Source organism: Papaver somniferum, unplaced genomic scaffold, assembly GCF_003573695.1.
Source record: "Papaver somniferum cultivar HN1 unplaced genomic scaffold, ASM357369v1 unplaced-scaffold_137, whole genome shotgun sequence".
NCBI lineage: Eukaryota > Viridiplantae > Streptophyta > Magnoliopsida > Ranunculales > Papaveraceae > Papaver > Papaver somniferum.
The window spans coordinates 13,266,345-13,291,746 of NW_020622934.1; the positions used below are offsets into that span (position 1 = coordinate 13,266,345).

Genomic DNA, 25,402 nt, shown 5'->3' on the forward strand with positions numbered 1-25,402 from the left:
AAGACTTCATTGGGATTGTGAAGCCAGACCGATACTACTTTCTTGTAGTTGTGTGATCTGATCTTGATATTTCTATCGTACGAGTACAATTGGAATAATTGTCTTGAGATTTCTATCTCCGACAGGCAAGATAAAAAGTAATCACAAATATCTCTGTCTCATCGTTTGTGATTCCACAATATCTTTTTTCGTTGCGTCGATTAAGACTATTGTGAGGTGATTGATAATATTAGGTTGTTCTTCGGGAATATAAGTTCGGATTACCAATTGGTTCCTGTTCACCTTGATTTATCAACAGACAGAAAAAAACTCGTAGATATATTCGTGGGAGACGGATTTATCTATTACTGTAGACTTTTCTGTGTGATACAGATTTGTTTATTAAAGTCTTCGACTTAGAGTCGTAGCAACTCTTGGTTGTGGGTGAGATCAGCTAAGGGAAGCAAGTACGTAGTATCCTGCTGGGATCAGAGACGTAGGAGCATAACTATACCTTGGATCAGTGTGAGTTTGTTTGGGGTTCAACTACAGTCCAGACGGAAGTTAGTTTGGATTAGGCTAGTGTCTGTAGCGGCTTAATACAGTGTGTGTTCAATCTGGACTAGGTTCCGGGGTTTTTCTGCATTTGCGGTTTCCTCGTTAACAAAATTCTGGTGTCTGTGTTATTTCTTTTCTGCGTTATATTTGGTTATATAATTGAAATATCATAGGTTGTGCGTTGTTCAATCAATTAGAATATCCGACCTTTTCGTTGTTGATTTAACTTGATTGACACTTGGATATTGGTCTTTGATACCATCCAAGTTATCTCTCTTTGATAAAGACTCGCAGATTTCTATTTGCTTGAGTATAGATCAAATCAAGAGATTGAGATATAAAACTCTTTGATGTACTTTTATCTAGATTGAGTCTGACTGTCTAGTTGATTCTCTAGAAAGTATATTGGAGTTTGTCCATACAGATTGCTAAGCGAAATATTGGGTGTGGTTGTTAGACCCCCGCGTGTTCAATTGGTATCAGAGCAGGCAAACACGTTTAAGACCTTACAAGTCTGTGTTTGTAGCGATCTGACTCTATGGATAATATCATCTCTGATAACGCAACATCAGTCAAAAGACACTCATGTGAGTCACAAGGTTCTGAAGCTTCTGAGAATAACTCTATCTCCTATTCCTTGACTGAATCAGCATTCGACTGGGAAAAATATCTTGACGAGAAGTTGAATGATCTTTCAGATGACATTAATTCAGAAGAATGACGGAGTATTGATGAGGAAGTCTCTCAATATATCAAGTTGTTCGACCGTGCCTTGAAAGAAAAAAGGTCAACTTGCTTGAGTAAGTACATGGCTCCTCTTTGTCAAGAAAACAGAAAATTGAGGAAACTCTTTAGAGGATATGACGGTGGATATAATCTCCTAAAATTTATCGTTAAAGATCGTGAAGAAGATGTACGCACAAAAAGGTCCGAATGTGATAATCTTCTTCGAAATCTCTCTGTGTTGAAAGAAAGACTTGCAGATGCTGAAGCAAGGTATGACTCTCAACAAAAATGTTTTAATGACAAATAACTCAGTCTTCTCGCCAAAGAAAAATCCTTGGAGACTGACCTTGCAGCTGCTCTTAATAAAGTGAAATCACTGGAAGAGAATCTTAGTAGATTCAATTCTAGATCTACTAAATTATCTTCTATGATTGGAGCATGTAAAGAACATCGTGATACACGTGGTATGGGCTATAAGAGAATAGACGCTCCAAAAACTAGTAAGATCAATTTTGTTAAAGCTATTGATAATGTGGATCAATCGTGTGTAAAAACAACACCATCAAGTAAACCTTGAGATAAGAGTTTAACTACTGGGATTAACTTAATTCACAAAGCTTAAAGCGTTCGATTGGATTACACCTTGAGTGAGCTACTACTTGGTGGTTCGGTTGGATAGAATATGACATTGGAGAGCTTTAGTATCCGTGGTAAAAGGAGTTTTGGAGATAACACTGATCTAGATGTTATTCTACGATTGGTGATGAATGGTTCTTACGAATGATAGATAAGTATACTAATCCAGCTATCGTTTGGTAACGACGAAGGATTCCTTGATCATCATTTTTCTTTCTTATTGTCCTTTTATTTATCTTACAACCAAAACCCCCTTTGTTATTTATTTTATTTTGCTGATACAAATAACCTATCAATTACACAGTTCTCTTTGAGAACGATCTTTACTACCGCTATTCTACTAGTTAATTATTAGGAAATATCTTTATTAATTTGTTAAACTTACGACAGCCCATCCCGACGGCGAATTACAAATGTGAAATCTTAATTAACTCCATTTTCCACCACTTGAATACCTTGCAATTGTCCCCTCTCAGTAACATCAATAATCAACTGGCATGTCACTTCAACCACCAATAAAAATCAACTTGGACAGTAGAAATGCAGAATTATTTCCTTTAAGTAGAAAGCTATTATTGGGGCGTCACATTCTAATAGAGGGGTGTCACCTAATAGGACAAAAATGGGTCACTCATAAGTAATTTCAAAAACCCCTTATCTAAAATAATTTTATAATGATTAAATATCCCTCGTTTAAACTGATTTTTTTTAAAAAAAAAAAAACCCTAAATTTTGATTTACTCAAGTGATTTCAGTGAGAAAGCGGGTGAATCCTTATATGATAGAGAAACCAAATTGGTTAAAAGTACACAAAAGATGGAGTTTTTCTTTTCTTTTTCAAACAGATTTACGGTTGGATATTTCCACTCCTAATCAACCGTAAGACAAATTTACGGCTAGGTGGCGATGAACTCCTAACCGTAATTGAGAAAATTTGGTGAAAACCCAAGTTGAAAAGAAACCCGTTACGGCTAGGTAAAAAAGAGAAAAAAAAACCATAAATTAATTATGGCCAGGTTCTATAAAAAAAAAAGAAAAACACCCAATCATTGATCAGTTACGGCCAAGTTTCTCGGTTGGTAAACAAAGCAACCGTGTATGTTTGTCTTGTTGGTAATAAGAAACCAAACCATAGGTCTTGTGATCCACAAAACTAGGTAATTAAAGGAAATTAGGTAAATGCTTACAAACAAGATATTTCATCTTAATTAGAACACGTTTAGCTAGGTAATTAAAGATTTACGGTTAAATCCATTCAAAAACTTCAAACTTTCCTATTAGTTTAGGATTTTTTTACGGCCAGGTTCCAGGAAAGTCGTATCAGCCGTAAACCTGGTTACGGTTACAAATCTAACCGTAACACCTACAAATTTCTTTTGTTTTTGTTTTTCCTTTTTTACGGTTAGAAGTTCTTAGTTTGCTAACCATAATAGTTTCAGAGAACTAGTTTACGGTTAGGAAATTAAGAATACCTAACCGTAAGTGATTTACAATCCTATTACAACAAGTTTTTCGAATCGTGGCTAAATCTAAGATGATAAAATGATCTCAGTTAGAAAGAAGAAGAAAAAAAACAAGCGAAGGATTTACATCGATGAAGGAGGGGAAGTTTAGAAGAAGATAGGTTTTGATTTTAGTTTCTTAGGTTTTATTTTAGTTGAAGGGTATTTTAAATATTTGGTATTGAATCAAAAATACCCCATAACCAGTTTTTTGGACTAGGAATGAATCCCCTCTATTGAATTGTAAAGCCTCAATAATAGGCTTTTTTAAGTAACCTCCGTGTATTCAAAAAAAAGAAAAAAGAAAAAAAGGTGTTAGACGGGCTTAATCCGTCTTCTCAGCGAGGTACATAACTATTCGACGGGCTGGTTGGAGTGCCTTTTTTCTTCTCAGCTAACCGGTTGGCTGGCCCTTCTCTAGTTCTCAATTCAAAGATAAGTAGATATAGAGAGAGATAACAAGAAGATAATCCTTATTTCTCCCTCTGTTTCTTCTCTAGTTTCTCCTTCTCTCCACAGCAATCACCACCACCACCAGATTCATGGCCGCGGTCTCTTCCATTTCCCCGAGCTTCCGTCTCTCATCAACAAAGAAATCTTCTTCCTCTTCTAAACTCACCACCACTACATCATGTTCATTTGTAAACCCTACTCGTTCCTCCTCTTCATCTCGTAGAATCAGTTGCTCAGTACTAAAATCATCACCACTAAATTACTCATCACTCCGCCACTCCCTCTTCTCCTCCTCCACTCCATCTTCTTCATCACCAGCTAAAACTAGTAAGAACAAGAGAATGAGTGTGAAGATGATGAGTGTAGATGCGGGGATAGGAGTTATGGGAACTAAATTGGGAATGATGACTTATTTCGAACCAGTTGGTGGTAAAGTAGTTCCCGTTACTGTTGTTGGTTTTAGAGAAGGAAATATTGTTACTCAGATTAAGACAGAAGCAACTGATGGATATGATGCTGTTCAGATTGGGTACAGAAGGGTTAGAGATAAGAAATTAAAGAAACCTGAAATGGGTCATTTGAATAAGATTGGTGCAATTCCATTGAGACATTTACAAGAGTTTAGGCTTACTGATATTGAAGGGTTTGAACCTAATCAGAAATTGGTTGTTGAAGAAATTTTTAAGGAGGGTGATCTTGTTGATGTCTCTGGAACTACTATTGGAAAGGGTTTTCAAGGTATTATCATTTGCCGTTTCTATTACTTTCATTTCATTTTGAGTTAATTTTATGGATTATATGGTTGTTAGTATTGATGAATTTGGGGACATTACACTAATTGTAGCTCTACATTGAGGGTATTTGGGATTGTTTTTTAGTTAGGGTAAGCTAATATGTGTATAATGGGTGTTTCAGTTGACAATTGCCAAGGACTCTGACCAACCCATTAATATAAGAATTCAAGATTGGTAGCTGATATAGGATGTTGATAGAAATTAGAGGTGTAATCACATTAATATTATGATTCTGGATGTATTCAAACAGATCAGTAAGAGTACAGATAGTGACATTCTTAATGATACAATTTTGACTCCAGATAACCAAGTAGAAACATGAATCTTGTGGGTTTTGAGTAATACAAAGTATGTCAAGTATTCGGGATAAACATATTCAGAAGAGTATATAGATGCTCACATTCGCAGAAGTATGGTTCCCATTCCGGTTAACCAACTAGACATGACTGAAAGGGTTTTAAGTAAACTTGAAGCCTGTCAAGTAAGATTTATGTTGGGAATTTTAGTGGCATGTCAGACCTGAGAATAACTATAACTTGCTTTCTCTCTTTTTTGCTTGTTTAAAACTTCAAATTGATATTGATTTGCCTCTTACATATGTTGTGACTTGTGATCTCGAGTTGCAGCATTGGTGGTGTTACGTGTGCATCCATTATCAATTATTATCCATTATTCATCCATTATTCTCTTTTTTGCTTGTCGTATATATGCTCGATGCTGTTTTTAGAAAGATGAGTATAAGAAAGTTGTTATGGATTCTCTCTCGTTTGACCAAGAATGTGTGCTTAGGGTGTCGGCATAAATGCATAGTCAGGCTTGGCAATAATCATAGTTCTTGCTGTATGCTGGCTTAGAACTGTATTTCTTTGAGTTGCAGAGTTGGTAGTGTTAAACGTGTCACAGTTTCAGACTCCGGGACAGCACTTGTAGGTACATGTATTACGTTTAGGATGATGAGCAGGATGATGAGCATTAGAACGTAAATTTTATGGTTAGGTTATTTGGATCTTTCTTGTTCTGAGAGAGTGGACTGGACAGGAGTGGTATTACTGGGTTCATTGTTTTCTTTGTGTATACTTTCTCATTTTTATTGTTTATTTTTAAATATTTTGTAGGGGGTATCAAAAGGTGGAATTTTAAGAGAGGACAAATGACTCACGGTTCTAAGAGTCACAGGCAATTGGGATCCATTGGTGCTGGAACAACACCAGGACATGTGTACAAAGGAAAGAAGATGCCTGGGAGAATGGGAGGAACTAAAACCAAAATCCGAAAGCTCCCCATTATCAAGATTGACAATGATCTCAGAATCATTATGATTAAAGGGGCACTACCTGGTAAACCAGGAAATCTTTTGCGCATAGCACCTGCAAAGATTGTTGGTGTCAACATTCCCAAGAATTAGATCAAGCCGCATAGTTGTCTCCCTGTAATTCTTTTTGTTCTTTGGCATTCATTTTCTATGTTTATAAGAAGATAATTGTGCTCAGTTCATCCTCATGTCGTTCTGTATGATGTTTAGTAGAAGGTCATGTTTAAGTTTCTGTTAACTGAGAGCTTTTTTTTGTAACATTATAAAGCTGAAGGAGTTGAGGCCTAACCTAAGTGCACTTTGTTCTTTTTGTACATTTTCCCACAAGTAATGCAGACAATTTCAGTTTGAAATGTGTTGTTCTTTGGTCTGGTTTTATGTCTAGGTAATAAACACCTCGTTATGAAATCAAAGACATTATGAAAGATGCTAGCCGTTCAAACTACATGTTAAGATTTGCTGGTCACTTTGTCATTAAACATTACTTGTTTGCAAAAGACAAAAAAGAAAAAAAAACTTCTACTATTAGCTACTACCTAGCAACATTAAAACTCCTGTTCATGGAGAGGCTGCCTGATCATTCTTCTCCTTATCTGTACCATTTATTTGGCGAAGAGAAGACCCATGATGTTTCTATATACCTGTCCCCTATTGGTGGTGAGATGTTCCCTGACTTTATCCTCATCGGCCGCGGTAACAACGAACCTCTTAGCCTTCATCTGCTCCAGCAATTCCTTACACTCCTCCATCTTTTCCTCCTTAGCAAAAGCTTCAAATACGGTCGTATATGTCCCCACATTGGGCCAAATTCCTCTGTTCATCATCTCCAGAATGTACTTCTTAGCATCTGCCAGTTTACCATCCTTGGCAAGTCCCTTAATGAGAACAGTATAAGTGTACGCATTGGGTTTGATACCAGCAGCAAGCATCCGCATGTAAACCTTAAGTGCCTCCCTAGAATGACCAGCATTAGCATACGCCTCAATGACAGCAGTATGAGCTACAACTTCGGGCATATTTCCTTTGTCTTTGATAATACCAAACAACTCCATAGCTTCATGTGTGAGACCGTCTTTAGACAAAGCATCAAACATCTTGACTGCGCTATTCATTAGACCGTCTGTTGTCCTCATCTTGTGAAATATCTCCTGAAGGTTTTTGGGGTCTTTGGGTTCTTCAATTACTGGTTTCTTGCTGAATGGATCATAAGGTGGTGGAAGTTTGCTTGTCACCGTCTTGTTCTTCTTTTTGTCTGAAACTTCTTCATGGTCCTCATCGGATTCTGAGTCGGATGAGGAAGGGAATGATACCGGGCTGTTAGTGTTGGATTTGGAACTATAGAATCTTGTTTGGAGAGGGTTTGAGTGGAGGTTTGTGTAAGAAATTAGACGAGTAGTAGAAGCAGCAGCAGCGGGTATTGGTAGTAACGGAGCTTTCAGCGATACAATTGTAGAGAAGCAATTGGATGAGATGGGTTTAAGGAGGAAGGAGAGGGGAATTTTGGCATGTAGAGAGGAACGAGAAAGAAGAAAAGCAGCTGCTGCCATTGCTGATTGAAACAACAAAAAGGAAACTAGGAGAGGAAGAAGAGTGTAGAACCCTCTCACTTTGGCTAGGCTATAAAAGCTGTAAAAGGCCAAACAAAACTAGAAAAAAAAAAAAAAAGAGGTCCTACCGGGAGTCGAACCCAGGTCGCAGGATTCAAAGTCCTGAGTGCTAACCACTACACCATAGAACCGCTTGTGATGGTTTTTGTTTAAAATAAAACCTCTAATCTCATCAACCCCTTGCCAAACTAATCAAGCACAATATCGGACTCGCATTGGCAGAATGGCACAGTATATATAGAGAGTGGTCTCAGGATTATTGGGTGCAAATCAGTCAAAGTAAATTTTGTAATCGGTACTTCCAAGGCAAGTATGATTGCTGGAATTTTTATTTTGAAGTATTCTTAATAAAATTAAGTTAGATCGGTGCCAAACTGCCAGCCATATATCTCTATTCAGAGTATTCTGCATTGCGGCTTATCAACTTTACCAAATTGTCAGTAAAGTTGGAATTTTCATATGATCACACAAGTCAAGACACGTTCCGTGGGGGTGAATCCCTCTTACCCACGGACATACCTAACTCGGGTAACATTTCCATATTTTACATCCTTCTTCAAGGTTTACTCGAAAAATCGTAAAGTTATACACGACATTCCGAGTAATTCCTCCAACTTATCAGGATCCAGGATAAGTATGAAAAATAGCATGTTTGTTGTTATTATTATGAATTTCAGCTGCTGTTTTTATGATCCCCACTCCCCAGTACCTATTGCATACATACTACAGCAAAGGCAGTCTTTGATATAAATAAGAAATAAAATACTCATTACATTTGTTAACACGGATTCAAACAACACTAAATCACGCTGCAGCCAAGGAATATAAACTAATGCCAGTTGATGGTGACAGAATGTACTTGCATGGTTCCTGATCCGCTGCTGATATTTCCAGCTCTGCTGGACAACTTTGGATTGGTGAGCATGGGGATGTAGGTGGAGGCAACGGAGGTGGTGGAGATGGCGAAGGAGGAGGTGGTGGAGAGCGCAAAGGAGGTGGTGGGGATGGCGAAGGAGGCGGAGGGGGAGGAGGTGGTGGAGATGGTGGAGGAGGGGACGGAGGTGGTGGAGAGCGCGAAGGAGGCGGTGGGGATGGCGAAGGAGGCGGAGGGAAGGAGGTGGCGGGGTCGGAGGTTTAGAAGAACAGCAACACCAGCACTCGGCCCCTTGTGAACAATAAGAGGCTAACCGTTGAAGCCCACTATCCTCGCATGATTTGGTACATCTATCTTTAGAAATCTGTTTCGAGGCATACTGAATTTTTTTGAGACATAGTGAGTAATGCCAAAATAGAGTCATTAAATAAAAAATATCAACACCCCTTATCCATCCTTTTTGATAATAGCATAACTACTCATATTTAATTAGTATTAATTATTTTAGATTAACCAATAATGTTAATGATTGACTAAGTTAAGTTGTTAGTGCTATACTAATTGAAAAAATCTGATTTTTGAGTGAGAGTGGGGTTTTTGAGAGAGGAGGAAGAAGTGGAAAAAAAACAATTAGGGCTTTTGAGATTTGGGAGATTTTTGTGATTCAAAATGGATGATCCGGGAGAATCTTCATTTCCTAAAGACAATATAATACACATCAACTAAAACAATGATCCGGATTTGGCCATTTTTTTGGATTATGAGAATGATTTACTTTAACTTTAACTCAACCTCAACCTAAAACTCAAGATGATGGTTTTTATGAGCCAAATCTAGAGAACGAATACATTGATGAAGAACCTTCTCCTATGTATACTCGTATACGACATCTAATCTCTTTTTTTTCGCTTCAATTCTCCAAAAAATTGAATTTTTACGAACTTTTTCGAAGTTCAGTATTGGGATCGGCTGACATATAAGAGCCGAACTTTGCAACAGGGAAGAACGGTTCGCCTTGTTCGATCTCTTTCATTAGATAACCGAACATATCGTTGTTTTTTTTCCGAGTTACAGTGTAATGTTCGGCTCAAATTATGTCAGCCGAACATTACAGTGCAACTTCAATTTCTACCCAAGTCCAAAGTTCGGCTCTAAGTGTACACCCATCGAATTAGCCGAACTTCCGAAAGCTTAAGGTTTGGCTTTTGTACAATTGTCATGCGTTCGGACGAAAATCCACTAGAGTCGAGTCAGACGAACCTAACACAGTGCAATGTTCGGCTCAAAATATAGGAGTACTAAAATCGGCCGAATATCATGAAATTTATGTGCCTACTCAACTCGTGTGTTCGGTCGAAAATCCACCAAAGACGAATCATCCGAACCTAATACAGATGTGATGTTCGGCTCAAAATTATATTTACAAAATCAGACGAACTGATCTTCTAAAGCCTAGGTTCGTCTGATAATTTTGGCCCGAAACTACATCTGTAACCCTAATTTCATCTTCTAAATCAAATTTAATCGATTAAACATACACGAATCTATCACAAACAAGATGAGTTTGTTATAAATACTTTCTAATATACATCTAACTGCAGTCGGCGTTCGGATTTCGCACTTCTCAAACGGAGAAGAAGGAAGAAGAAAAATTAGAAAAGAAAGAATGTTGATTGTTTTTTGTTTTTGTTTTGATTAGTTTTAGTTTAGGTTTTAATTTAGTCAAAGGGCATTTAAGTAATCTAATTAGTTTTAATTTAAGTTTTTAATTAAATTGAAAGGCAATTAAGTAATCTAATCTAATTAAAGGATAACCTAGTAATTTTGGTATGGTTTAGACACCCCTTATAAAGATACCCTGGATGGTACCATCATTTAGTATGCCTCGAAAAATATGAGTATGCCTCAAAACAGGTTTCTATCTTTACAGCCAACAGGCCCGGCACCAGTAACACATTCCCCTAATGACCTTCGCGACTCCCCTCCTATACACTGTGGCACATATGCTGGTGCAGCCATCTCTACAGTATATAATATGGAAACATTAACGTATCAATTATACAATAGTAATATGATTAAAACAACCCTTGTCTTGAGTAAAATGACACATTTCTACTGTACTTTTGTTACACGACACTAGAAACTCCCACTGCTATAGTTAGTTATTTGATTGACCATTCCTTACTTAATGCGACATCTATATGTTCATCATATAGTTCAAAAGAAAAATACAACAGTTAGAATTGAAATGTAAGTACTGTTGAAAGTTGAACTCTTAAACGCATTTATAACATATAGGCTAAAAACAGAGTCAAATGAAGAGATATGGAGAAATTAAGGCTTTACTACTTACGCGAGAAGGAAACAATAACCAAGAAAAAAAGAATTAGAAAAGAACTCGAAGACATCTTAGATGCAGTCATTGTGGATATCAATCACCAACAGCGAAAAAGAAAAGAAGGATGTACTTGTGTTTTCCACGGAATTCACAGTATTAATTTTAAAACTAATGAAACCAATTTTTATTGTAAATTAATTTACGTTTCCGTTTTATTGAAACAATAAAACGATTGTTTATCGAGTTTCATTATAAATTTTATGATCAAAACCATGTTTGACACTATTAAATTTGTGGGTACATTATGATATGGTTTGTGTATTTGTGCGTGAGGGTATAATTTCCCTCATATTATTGTTTTTCTTTTTTGATTTCATGAGATTATACTTGAAATTATTATGGGACTCTTTAGTTATCACCACAGTGATGCTAGAGTGTTATATCTCAATATAATCATAATATTATTATAAGCATGCATTTCCAAACCGTAAAGTGTAGGTTTTGCAGTTATTGACATCATGTGATAATGGCATTATTTTAATTGATTGGCTATCACCACAGTGATGTCAAATCACTTTTGGCCATGATCACAATTTTTTCAAATGCCTGTAATATTGATTCTCTTAAATATATTAGAACAGAATTTATCCACAGGAAATTGGAGTTCATGTATTTAAGAAAACATTGACTGATATGATTGTTGATCATACATTATGGATATGAGTTGATTTGAATCTTGAGGGTGTCTTGTGTCATTATGTTTCACTTTTATCCCAATGTTGATGATAATTTCAATTGTACGTATAAAATTATTGTGCTTAATATTCTTAGGTCATAATTCTTTAGTTATCACCACAGTGATACTAGAGTGTTTTATCTTAGTAATAATAATAATTTTATTGTAAGCACAAATACGCCAAGCCGTAAAGGCAAGGTTTAATAGTTATTATCGCATTATTTTTGAGTTGTTTAGCTATCACCACGGTGATGTCAAATAATTTTTCTAATCATAATCGTTATTATGTCAAGTGCTTATAATATCGTTTGCTTAAATGTATTAGAACAACAATTACCCACAGGTAATTGGAGTTCACATGTTTAAGATAACAATGAAATGTACAATATCTGATCATACATTATGGTAATTAAATAATCGGCACATGAATTTACGTTATTTCTTAAAAGTGCATAAAAGAAAATTTACATAAATTAACTCATTATCGAGTTGAGTAACCTATTACGATTTTTTGATATTTTCATGAATATTTTTATTATATTGGCCAAAACTTATTGAATCCTCTATGGAAATTGAGGTTTTATTTTTTGATAACTTTCTCCATATTTGTGAAAATGATATTCATTAAGTTTAATTAACACCTTTCATATTAATTCATCCTATATCCGTTATTTATCATGATCTTTAAGCTTGTATCAGATTTAAATGAGTGATGCCTCAAAGAATTTCCTTCAATGAAATTTCATTATTGAATTATAATTATAAACTTGCTTAATGCTCAATTCTGGTTTAAAGTTCAATGCATTTGGATATTTTTCAATTAAAGCGAGTTGATATTCAGGGTTACTCATAATTGTTTATAATCGACTAATTTTATGATCAGATCAAGTTTGTACATATCATTGAATGGGACCGCGCGATGTCACAAGAAAAGTTAGTGTGACATTTGCATTTGTACATGTTTGTTGGACTGTTTAGTTATCACCACAGTGATACTAAACTCTTATCTTGTAAGTGTTGTATATTTTGAGTCCTTTTAGTTTGACTTAACGATTAGAAAAATACTGCTCACAAGTAGTTTTGGTTCACACGTTTAGACAAGCATTAAGGTTATCTAAATGCTTCATACACATGTGAAATAATAGCTACCCATAGGTGACTATTATTCCGATGTATTAGGTTAAACATTAGAATTATTTGAGTTTGTTAATACATGTTAGGACGAGATTCACCCACAGGTGACTCTAGTTATGGTATTAAACAAATATAATGTTGTGTGTATGAGAAGGTAAAATATGTACTGATGTTTTTCATGTCTCACATTGTTCCATGATAAGGTTTTACCCACAGGAGAATCTTATTGAAGGTATGAAACTATTGTAATCTTAATTGTCATTTATCTCTATAATAAATTTCAGCTTTTGTCCTTATTAATTGTTGATTATGATTATTTTGTAGACTTTTAATGGTCCATTTTTGGAAGATAAAATTGTTTATCACCTGATGATTTCTCGCGTTAATGTGTACATCTATCAATTGCATTAGGAATTTCAATCTGTGGATGTTTTCTCGAACATTCATTATTGAAATTGAGAGGCAATTTATAGAGAAAGTGAAAATCATAAAGTCTGATAAAGGTGGTGAATATTTTGAAAGGTATGACAAAACAGGATAATATCCTAAATCTTTTACGTAGTATCTCCAAAAGTTTGGATTTGTTGCTCAATACACAAGGCCAACTTATCCTTGGCATAATGGTGTATAACAAAAGGCAAAATCATACTTTTATGAAAATGGTCAGAATCATGATGAGTTATGCATAATGACCACATATAAGTGAATGCATGTTCTTTCAAAAACTGTGTAATTTAAATAGATTTCCGAGTAAAGCAGTTTCAAAGACACACTTTGGACTAGAATGGCTGGAAACCTAGTTTAAATCACCTTTAAGTTATGGTTGTTCAGTTGGAGGTGAGGGCTTACATTCCAAAGAATAAAAATTGGATTTGGAAACTATTATTGGTTCATTGGTTTTCCTAAATAATCCAAATGGTATTCTTTAATGTTCTAACCGTAGTATGAGACTTATTGAAACCAAAAATATAAATTCCATAATGATGGCTTAATCAGTGGGAGTACGTGGATATATCTGTTCAAGAAATCATGATAATGATCCCTTTATTTAAGATTTCTACAGATATTGTGAATATTTTCATTATCAGAATGTTAGATAATGAAAGACCACAAATTACTGATCCAATACTCCATAATATAACTACTGCCAATAAAGAATTTTTTTGATAACAACATGAACCAGTATTAAGAAGGTCTCAACAGATATTGAAAGAAAGTTATTCATGTTGTTTCAGTGATTTTCTTACAAGAATTTATTACATTTTGATATGGAATGACAAAGACTCGGTTTTAGGTTCACAAATATTATGTGTAATATTTTTGATTAATGGATTGATGCTATGTGAGCAAAAAAAAAAATCATTTGTTGAAAGTCAAGTCTCGGATATTGTTTAATTGCTCGAAAGACACAAATCAGTTGTATGAAAGTGGGTCTTTCTAACCTAATACGACTGTAATAGCAATTTTAAACGGTATAAAGCAAGACTTATTTCCAAAGATTTTACTCTGAAACGATGCATTGATTATAAGTAAGTTTTTCTCTCGTGTCAAAGAAAGACTTATTCAGAATTATAATAGTTTTATTAGTAGTTCAGTATGACCTAAGTGTTACATTAATTAAATGTGAAAATAGCCTTTATTAATTATAAATTTTAGTCTAAAAATTTTAAAAATCAAAGTATGAAATTTAAGCATCCTCCCATAGTGGTATATGAAATTCAAAAAAACTATAAATGTTTCAAGTTTTGGATGAAATTATTACAGATTTATGCATATACCTCAAGATCAGTGGGAGAATTTCATACTCTTGGTCTTGTATGTTAAGACATACTACCTACGAGTAGTGATCTTGACTTTATGCATATCTCTATATTTTTTTGAAATAAAGGATATCAATGAAGCTTACCATGTGATAGTAATATCATATGGATTACTAAAGCTCTCATATAAGGCATATATCGAATATTCGAAGAATTTTGAGATAATAACATATATTTAACAGATTTTATTTCATGTTGAATAGAAGATATAAATTTAATCTTCATTATGTCTTAATTCTGATATGAAACTTATAACAAGTTGTTGATATATTAACTAAATGCCTTAAGAATCGAAGAACAAATTACGGAAAAGCTATCAAGAATTTTGAGATATTAATTATCTTAACTTATGTCTTATAATTAGTTAGCAAACCCAACAAGAGTTGATTGGATTTTCACACTTCAATTTTTGTGGATGTGTGGATTCTATAACGGAAAAATCCATTAATACTAGTCACACAATTGAGTTTGAATATTTATAAATGCAATACTTAGAGACTTAAGGTTTGTCTATACATTGCCTAAATTTATCGTCTTAGCTTCGCAACATTAAAGCACGATATGTATACGAAGGGAACAAACACATGAACCTTGAGTATATATGCGTGAATTAGGAAATTCAAAAACAATAGTTGTTCATTTATCGATTAAGCACAATTGCATTCGGAGATGCACTTAGTGAATAATACCATTTAAGACCTCTTAAGAAAAGATTAAAATCTCAGGTCTGTGGGAGTAATTGCTTATTGAACTCAACTAATTTATGTGCTTACTTTTAGACACTCATTGAGCTCTTATTAATGTTATTCTGAATTATTTATGTATTCATGTTTAGTATACATTAATGTGAATGGATGAATGTTAACAGAAATCGTCTTTCTCAAAGACATCATCGGACCATTATGATACTCCTATTTAAGGCCTAGTTGAGCAAGGTATTCATGTTGTGGTACATGGAAGGGAACATATTGATAACAAGACAATGTGCAACCGCTATGACTCGCATGAATAGCTTATTTGATCAAGGTATTACCTTAACCACTAAAGTTATTATTTGGCAATTATGCGCGCCTTATGTTTCCTGCAATTACCATTTATAGATTATCACATGGACCAGTGGGAGAATGTAAGATAATTTCTTATATGATAATTATCTCTATTGGGCCTGTGTGAGAATCTGGTTATATTTAGGATATTGCTAAATATCTAATCCATGGTTATATAAGGAGTTAGTATCCTATTTATGCTCTTCCTTGATGGACGGTCGAGATCAAATGTCTAATACTAAAACCCTAGGAACTTGGTCCTCTCTCTACCTATGAAAGGGAAACAATAACCATTACTATTGTATCCAACGAATTACTCATTACGGCTAAGGTCAAGAGAGAGAAACCATGATCTCCACAAGGTATTACCGCTGCTCCAGATTGATCGATCACATACTAAGGATTAGCGTTATAAGGTATTCCATATAAACTAATCTTTGTGTATTTGATTTATGTGATTATCATGAAGTTCAACGATCCTAATTAACGATCTATAAAACTAAAACTTATAGGGTAGTCTAATGACCAAGTACAAAAGGTCTATCTATAATATAACAAAAAAGTAAGCAATCCCTGTGTATTACCCGGTTAGGTAGTGAATTAAATGGCATGCATAGTTGTGGACGGTGGAATTTGGAGGAAAGAAATTAAGTAAGATTGAGAAATTGGGTACGGTGAGAGAGATAAGATATATGAAAACTGGGATTATCGCCTACCGATTGGGGATGATATCACATGTGGACTGAAATCATCTGTGCTGGCCTTGTATTCAGGGAAAATGAGCTTGTGGTAATGTGGTCAGAAATTAAATCGGTTTAGTGATACTGGTCAATCCATTTGATCGCCTGACCCAAACATGATCTGGTCGGTGCGGTGACTTCTTTATTTTGTGCTACTAAAACAATTCGTTATGGATTGGAGTTTCCTCATCACTATCATGAATAATGATAAAATGGTGTGGAAACATTTACCAATGTATCTCCACTACTACTTTTGTTTTCCTAATCAGTGGCTCACCCGACAGTTTCTTCAAGCCATCAAGAGGTCTAAAACAGGGTGACCCTTTATCCACCTTTTCCTTTTCTGCATGTCATCCAAGCTAAAGATATGGTCCTCATTAGTGGTATCAAAATATGAATGAATGCTCCTTCTATCAATCATCTCTTGTTTGTTGATGATTATATGATATCTGATAAACGCGTCACCATAAATAAAAGTTCTATTTCAACAATGTCCATTAAAGAGAAATATTCGTCAATCTCAAATATAGACGAACCTAGTGTTCTGACGAGACAGACAGACACTGACATGTGTTATCCCGATTACCCTTCAAAAGAGTCAAACTCCGTTGATGAAAGGGAAGCAGCTGAAGAGAGTGAACTGATTCTAAACCTCGTTAGAATCCAAGCTGGTAGATTTAATCGGTTGAAAAACAATGTCAATGTTCTTCTCGGTATAGTATGAGACTGTGACTCCAAATAAAATGCTGAAGTTCAATCTTCACGTATCTTACTCGAGGCAATCCTCAAAAAGGACCTTTGGAAATTGAACGTCGCTTGAGAAAACTCTCGATTCAAGGATGTTCCAAAAAGTCCTCTATACCATCTACTTCTATCACAACTGAAAAAGTTTCAGTTCCAGAAGTAAAACCTGAATCCCTTCCTATTGGAAAAGATGTACTTATAGCCTCATATAATCAAGGATGTTCCACATCACATGGAAGGAAGAAATCTCTCAGAAAAGGTGTAAAGACTAATCTTTCTAATTACTCAGGTGATCAGAAAGTGTGTCTCTTTTGTGATTCAAAAGGAGTTGGTGAGCAAAAGAGGAATTCTAGGTTGAATGACAATTCTATTTTTCGTCTTCAACACACCTTAGATTTGATTCTTAGAGGTGTAACTGACATTCGTATGTCTAAACTAATTGGTTTTAGTACTCACCAGGAAAGTCGGTTAATGTGTTCCTCAAACATTCAAATGCAAAACAGTCTTCCAAAACCATTTCGTCGAAGAATAACTCATGGATTCGCTTCAATTAAAAAGGGAGATTATATTGTTCATGATGTGAAAAAGGTACCAGAAGAAGGGAGTAATGGAAAGATGTAAGACAACCTAAAAATGATAATAGAAGGTTATAAAGAAATCATCAACAGGCTGTCAATTCATTATAGATAAAATGCTTTAGGTAAGAATCAACACTATGAGTCATATTTTGATAATAGTTTGGTTTATGATAACTTTTTGCATCATAACGGTTTTCCTCCAAAAATTCGGAGAAAGAGGTTTAACCAAAAACAACTTTCATTTGATGAGATCAAAGCTCATACTTGTGCTAATTAATCATAAGGTTGAGATCTCACTCACAAAAAACCTGGTTGGGTGGGATATTATCAGGTATACTTGATGGCAATGTGTTCTTGATTCTCTAGCTATTTCTTTTAGTTTCTAGCCAGATTATCACTTACAAACATGTTTGCATAAGTATTTATTTTTGTATCAAATCTTTTCAAGTATTGTGTATTGTTTGTTTTATCAAAAATTGCTACTCTTATTCTCTGAATTATTCTCTAATGAGAATGTAAAATTTATCGAGCTAAGACGCGTGGAATCTTCTCACTAAACAAAATATCTGTCAAATCGTTTTGTTGACTTGCTTTGATGTGAAGCTTTGTCTCTTTGGGTCAAGTTTATGTTCATACGGGTACCCATGTTACTGGTCATGAACTGACTTTGAAAACCCTAAGGCTTTGCGAAATCGTTTATATACCTTTCCTATTGAGTTGAGTTACCTCACTCTAGGTTTTCTATTATCAATGGCTTCACCTCCTTGCTCTTGGGATCTGCCAGAAGTTTTTGTTGATAATGTTATATATTTTGAATTCGATGTAAACAAGGGAACCTTTGTAGAAGTTGAGGGCTCTCTTTCTCAATCTCCTGATAATTACTCAGATATTGACGATGAAGAAATTTTTGCTGAAGTAGTTCTTTATTTTCTTAAATTCTTTGAGGAAGCAAAAGTGCAACTCATTGATACTATGAAGAATCTTGATGTGTTAAGAACTGAGTTAAAAAAGGTTACTTCTCACCTTGGTCTCATAAAGACACATGTTAAAGAACTTATCAATGAGGATATCATCTCTGAAGATGCAGTGGATGCTGTCAATCACAAGCTTAAAGACCTCAAGGCTCGTAAGGATTCCCAAACGTCTAATTGATTTTAGTTCGTGTTCGGTTTTGATGGTTTATGAGTCTCTGTTTGTTTATTAGCTTGTTGATTTTACTTTGTCTAGGAAAATTCTTATGAGAATTTTATTCTTTTGTTTTTAAGAAGGATAACCAGGGTTTGGAATAGTCATTATTTTGATTACACATAGCTTTGTCCAACGTTTTTCATCTTCAATGTTTTTAGATTTATTTGTTTAAATTCTAAAGTTTATTTGGAAGATGATTTTGCAGTATTAATCTTTATGATTTCATATATTGCAACTTGTTATGGGATATGTGTGTTTACGTCCGTGAACTATGAGTGTCCCATACGTGTTCGAAAGTTAAGTCTTGCATATGTTGATATGCATGTATTGATAAAAGACTGAATGAACTTTTGACAAACAAAAGATAAGCCTATAATGTCATTATGCAAATATTGATGGAAGATAGGATGAGCTTTTGTTTATAAAGATTAAGTCCATTATGTCATTGTGCAAATGGTTATAAAGAATAGAATTAATATTTGATTATTCCGAAGTATTGATCTTCCCTGATTCATAATTTTATGAAAAATATTGTGCGGCTCCGTAAGTTCTCTTATGTAAGCATTTCCGATTAAATTAATCATAGGTTCCCTTGTGGTTAATTTAATTGAGATTTTTGGATACAAATTAAAATTCTTATGTGATTTGTTGATGTCCAAATAAATCCTTCTTTTCTTGTGAAAGTAAGGTCGCTCTTGTTGTTATTTCGGGAATGACATTATATGGGGGAGAGTTCTTAATTGAACTTGTGATTAATTTCCAAATTTTGTGGGGAGTGCGGCTGTGGAATATTATAGGGGTTATCTTGTATCTTTATAAACTCCTTGATGAATGCATTTAGTTTCGACTATATGATTGCATCTAAAAATTTGATATGTACTTTCTTTTGGTCATGAAGTGTCTCTATGGAAATTTCATTAGGATCCCACTAGTTTTCGTACCTTTGCCAATTTTATTGACAAAAAGGGGGAGAATTAATGTGTAGTTCACACTACAAATACATATGGTTTCCGGATCATTATATAAGGGGGAGTGGTTTTCATGTGAGATGAAGTATTGACTAAAGAGGAGGAGTGATACATATCACCATAGTATTGTTGTCGAAGTTGTGATACAATTGAACTTTGATGCTGTGTAAAAATATCATGTCACTGTATAACAATGATTGAGAGTTATTGTTTTCTCATTGTTATGGCTACGGATCTCCAACAACGATGATGTTGCATTAAATATCTTTGGAATCATTGGAGTACTTGGAAGTGACGAAAATTTCGAGTAATGTTGAAGAACCAAGGAGATCAAACATGTGGATGAGAAGCTACAAATTTTATTTATTTTGTATTCCATATGTATTGATATTTTTGTCACTAAAATTGAAAAAGGGTGAGATTGTTAGAGCACTGCTCGGTCGAACTCGCAAGTGTTTCTATCTCAAGCTTGTTTGTCAAGTTTATTTTCCAAAACTATAAGTCTTGATTTATAGTCTACGTATAGCTAACTCTCAGACTAGGATAGAAAGTGCAGTTGATATCTAGACTCCATGGTGTTCATCATGCAAAGAAGAAGAACTACTCAAGGAACTGGTGGAACTTCATTGACAAAAAGGTATGTGGAGACTGGAGACTTGAACTTATCTATCACTCAAAAGTCTATCTACTCTATCTCCTATCTTGAGACAAAAGTCGTATTGCTATATAGACTTCGATTATACACATTTTCTATTTCGAGCCGAGTTTATCTCACTTATTTATTTCTGGAAATATGTGTTGGTAAGCTTTCGCTTTGGCCAAGTTTATCTTTACTAGTGACGAAAGTCATGATGATTATTTCAATTACTTAAAAATCGCTTTGATGAAAAATAGTTTGTGAATAACATCTATATAACATCCTCTAAGAATGTTTCAGTGATTGATCTGAGAGTTTAGAATATATAACCATGTTTGGATATAAACATTGTATGTGTATTCATACTTGTGTAAGTCCAAAATCCTTGAACTAAAGTATGCGTACTTTGCTGCTCAAGATAACCAGAGCTAAGTACGCGTACCTGTATGCGTACTGTCGGAAGTTCACATCCCGTGAATTTCTGCTGGAGTTTGTGAACTGAAAACAAGCTCAGTCTGGGTACTTAAGTATGCATACCGGTATGCGTACTTAAGTGGGTTATTTTCTAAAAACAGTTTAATTCGTGAACTAAGACATTTATAAATTAAGGAATGCAATCTTTGCAAACCGTGGATCATGAATTGATTCGAGTGAATCAAAACTGTTTTTTCCTCGATTGTGTCTTGTATACTTCTATGAGATCTAAGCAAATGAACAACTATCTAACTAGTTCTTTTGAGTCATTTGAACTAGTTATGGTAAAGATGAATAAGGCTGATATGAAAGTGCTCATATGGCTAACCATTGGTTAACTACTGTTTAACCAATGACTTGTACATGTTTAGTTATGGTTACTCAAACCTAAATGAAGTAACATTTCATGTGTATAACAAGCTAAGTTCGATATAACGGTTGAAACATATTAGCTTGAATCTAATCAGGTTTTCATCTAACGTTGAATATTGAATGCTTTGTTACCAAGGTAACTTAGATTGCAAACCCTGATTTGGAGACTATATAAAGGAGAACCCTAGCAACTGGGAAACCTAATCCCCACACCTCCTGTGTGATACTAGTTATGTAAGCTAGAGTAGATTCTCCTTTAACCTTAAGTTTATATAGAGACCCCGTAGGTTAATTACTTAAAGACTTCATTGGGATTGTGAAGCCAAACCCAACTATTTTCTTTGTAGTTGCGTTATCTGATCTTGCTGTTTCTATCGTGATTGAGTGCAATCGTAAGATTGGCTTGAGATTAATTTCTCTGATAGGCAAGATCGAAAAGTAGTCACAAACATCTTCGCCTCATCGTTTGTGATTCTACAATATCTTGTTTCGGTAGTCGATTACGATTATTGTGAGGTGATTGATATTTCTAGGTTTTTCTTCGGGAATATAAGTCTGGTATATCAATTGGTTCCTGTTCACCTTGATTTATCAAAAGACGGAACAAAACTCGTAGGTATTTCTATGGGAGGCATATTTATCTATTCTTGTACACTTTTCTGTGTGATACAAATTTGTTTATTAAAGTCTTCGATTTTGGGTCGTAGCAACTCTTAGTTGTGGGTAAGATCAGCTAAGGGAATCAAGTGTGTAGTATCCTGCTGGGATCAGCGACGTAAGAAACGCAACTGTACCTTGGATCAGTGTGAGATTGTTTGGGGTTCAACTACAGTCCAGGCCGAAGTTAGTTTGTAGTAGGCTAGTGTCTGTAGAGGCTTAATACAATGTGTGTTCAATCTGGACTAGGTTCCGGGGTTTTTCTGCATTTGTGGTTTCCTCGTTAACAAAACTTCGGGTGTCTATGTTATTTCTTTTTCGTATTATATTTTGTTATGTAATTGAAATATCACAGGTTGTGCGTTGAATCGATCAATTGGTAAATCCAACTTTTGGTTGTTCATTGAAATTGATTGATCCTTGAACATTGGTCTTTGGTACCGTTCAAGTTTTCTCTTGTATTCAATTAGGCTCGCAGATTTCTATTATTTTGAGTAAGGATTGAATCGAGAAATTGAGATATAACTCTTTGATGTACTTTTTATTAAGATTGAGTCTGACTGTCTAGTTGATTCTCTTAAAAGTATATTGGAGTTAGTCCATACAGATTGCTAAGCGAAATATTGGGTGAGGTTGTTATACCCCCACTTTTCAATTATCATTTCCGTTAAATAAAAATTCTAAAAATCATTTTGATATCCTTTACTAAAATTCCAATATATGTCATTTAATCTAAGATTCTTAGTAACAAGGAAAGACTTGTGAGCAAATTAAACCTTTCGCGTCAAAATGATGACGACACTTTCATTTAGGTAGACGGATAACTTTGGGTATATAGGAAATGGATGAAACTTTGGGCATAAGTGGGTGTACTACTTGTGGGTTAGAAGCTTATATACTACATGAAAAGCATTTGGGACCCTTTACTGATTGCGAGGTAATGGGCTATCAACCAACTTAGATTTCTAGCTAACAAAAACTAGCACACTCACGTCCATAATTTGGGTTGGCCCTCAAATGACATAAGAATCTTGATTCTTGACCATATGACTATCTGGATACGACTTTGCGGCTATATTTGATATTTATGTGCAAAATCGGGGTGTCCACGCAGTGGAAATTCGTAGTTTAGCTACATGAAATGATCTTAAAGTAAATGGGAACCGGTTGAAACCATATTATGAGAACTTCTCTTCGGATGTCGTGGAAGGAGTTAACCTTGTGGAAGTACTCCCTCTGGAGGAGTCTTAGCAAACAAGGAGATAGTCGGGCCGACGACTTTAAACCAAGCGCTACATGGGAGGCAACCCATAGGATGAGTATTTCTTGTCTTACTTTGTTTTCCGTTCTTGTATTGTATTTTCTTTTTCTTGTCGCATATCATTATAAGATTTCCCACCTTGACTTTGTTTGAACGATTCAATTTACATTGAGGACAATGTAAAGTTTAAGTGTGGGGAGTGGTTAAGCATTTGCATTGTAAATTTTTCAAAATATTTCAACTTTTTTGTGAATTAGTACATGAAAAACTCCAATTTGTAGTTAGTTTAGAGTCACATAGTATACATGTCACTAAGATTACATCGAAATGATCACAAGAGTAACTGAACTTAAAGATGTCAGAGAACGTGATCGGATTTCTTACTTGTATGAGAGTTAAAGTTGGATTTAACCATGCCAGTGGAAAATGAGGTGCAGACTTAATTTGGTATTAGAGTTGTGATCCCCTATAGTGGAGACTACCTATTGTTACATCATGTGAGGCACCGACCTTCAATTCTTTGTACGTGTCTAAATATGTGCTCTTAGAGTGTGTGTCACCGTACGTTAATTCCGGGTAGAATGGTGAGATACCCAACCTCCCACCAATAGAAGCACTACTTTGATCTCTTGAGTGTTATTTTATCAATCATGATGGTGACATCGAATTGCTAACTTACATACCACTTGTAATCTTGTTCGTAGTTAGCATCATCCACTTTATCTCTCTCTACACCAACAGGTCCATAGAAACACTATCATCATCAACAAGAGGAGCATCACAAATTTGAAGGAAAGTTGAAGACGTTCAAGGTGTACATGCAACGGTACAGAAATGAGCAGATTTCATATTCAAGTAAAGCAACAAGACAAAGGAACAGAATTTCTACATGTTGAAGACTTATGTACAAGAGCAAAAAAAAAAATTTATCAAGATGAGAGAGTTCAAGAAGCTTATGATATCAAGACATGCAAGTTGTGAAGAAACAAGCGGTAAAGTACTTACACCATGGCCTTTGTACTTATATTTTTATTTCATCTTTATTTTTATTTGTATTTCATTTTATTTTATTTTGTCTTAATAAAAAAAAAAACTTGGGACATAGTCATCATTATGCTAGGTCCGTTGTTAAAAAAAAATTTAAAAAAAAATTAAAAAAAAAATTCATTAGGTTCATAATTAGTTTTAATATTATGTTTTGTTTTCATTTTGTGTTTAATTTATTTTCCGTGCCTCATGCAAAAAAAAAACAAAAAAAAATCATTGCATCATATTTTGGTTTGTTTAGTTCATTTTTATTTTCGTATTCGTTCAATAAAGCAAATGGAAGAAGAAATATTCATAATGAAGTTTCATGCAACAAGGAATTAGAGGAAAGAATCACATTGTCAAGATTCTACGAAGTTAAAGATTTCATCATCAAGAGTTGAAGACCGAAGATGAAGATGAAGACAAGTCGAATCTTGAGGATCGTTGATATTAGTTTCTTCACTACTGCATAATGTCTTCAAGTTCTCCCAACACTCAGGATCATAAAAAGTTTCTAGAAAAGCTCTCCAAAATCCCTCAAATAAAGATCATAAGCCAACTACACCAGAAGGAAACTGATAACAAATCAAACGATCAACAACAACAAGAACAAGAACGATTGCATCTGAGAAGCATATGTCAGCATGCACGTGATAGGATATCAAGGTACAAGCAGAGGCTTTGGTGCTTGAGATGTTGTAATGATTTGAATGATGAAGATCTAGATATGATCTGTGAGTTACGTCGTTATTTTTTATCTGGTTCTGGGCATACTTGGGTTATAGACCGCCGCAGGTTACTAGAGATTCGGGATATAATTTGTGGTACTGCTGCGTTTTGGAATGCTGATCCAGTCCAAGACGATAGAATGTTTGCACTATTTGGCTACCAAAAGATTATAAAAGTGAATGTGGCGTTTATTTTGGGGACTCGTTTGGAGGCTCCAGAGGAAAATTGATTAAAAGACCGATTTCGTTGATATGGAAACCCCCTAAAAAGGTTACTTGGGTACTTGCAATTTTATTTTATTTTATTTTATTTTATTTTGTCTTTATCTGTATTTGTTTTATTTTCTCTTGTCTTCAAGAAAAATAAATGAAAAAACTAAAAAAAAAAAAAGAAAAAAGAAAAAAAAGAAAAATGTGTTGTATCATATTTTGGTTTGTTTGTAGTTTTTTTCTTTCAATAAATCCAATGGAAAAAAGAAGGAATATCCATAATGAAGTTTCAAGCAACAAG

General features: G+C 34.7%; 2 protein-coding genes and 1 non-coding gene across 3 annotated transcripts; 1 reads left to right on the forward strand and 2 right to left on the reverse strand.

The window, feature by feature from the left end:
* The first annotated feature begins 3,863 nt into the window (after positions 1 to 3,863).
* On the forward strand, positions 3,864 to 6,313 carry LOC113334772 (50S ribosomal protein L3-1, chloroplastic-like). Its single transcript, XM_026580974.1, has 2 exons — positions 3,864 to 4,592; positions 5,764 to 6,313. The coding sequence occupies exons 1-2, from the start codon at positions 3,944 to 3,946 to the stop codon at positions 6,051 to 6,053; spliced, it is 939 nt and encodes a 312-aa protein (XP_026436759.1). The 5' UTR covers positions 3,864 to 3,943; the 3' UTR covers positions 6,054 to 6,313.
* Positions 6,314 to 6,363: 50 nt separating this feature from the next.
* LOC113334770 (pentatricopeptide repeat-containing protein At4g38150-like) lies at positions 6,364 to 7,564 on the reverse strand. Its single transcript, XM_026580973.1, has one exon. The coding sequence runs from the start codon at positions 7,505 to 7,507 to the stop codon at positions 6,563 to 6,565; it is 945 nt and encodes a 314-aa protein (XP_026436758.1). The 5' UTR covers positions 7,508 to 7,564; the 3' UTR covers positions 6,364 to 6,562.
* Positions 7,565 to 7,626: 62 nt separating this feature from the next.
* TRNAQ-UUG lies at positions 7,627 to 7,698 on the reverse strand. Its single transcript has one exon. It is a non-coding gene; the product is annotated as a tRNA-Gln (tRNA).
* Between the last annotated feature and the right edge of the window lie 17,704 nt (positions 7,699 to 25,402).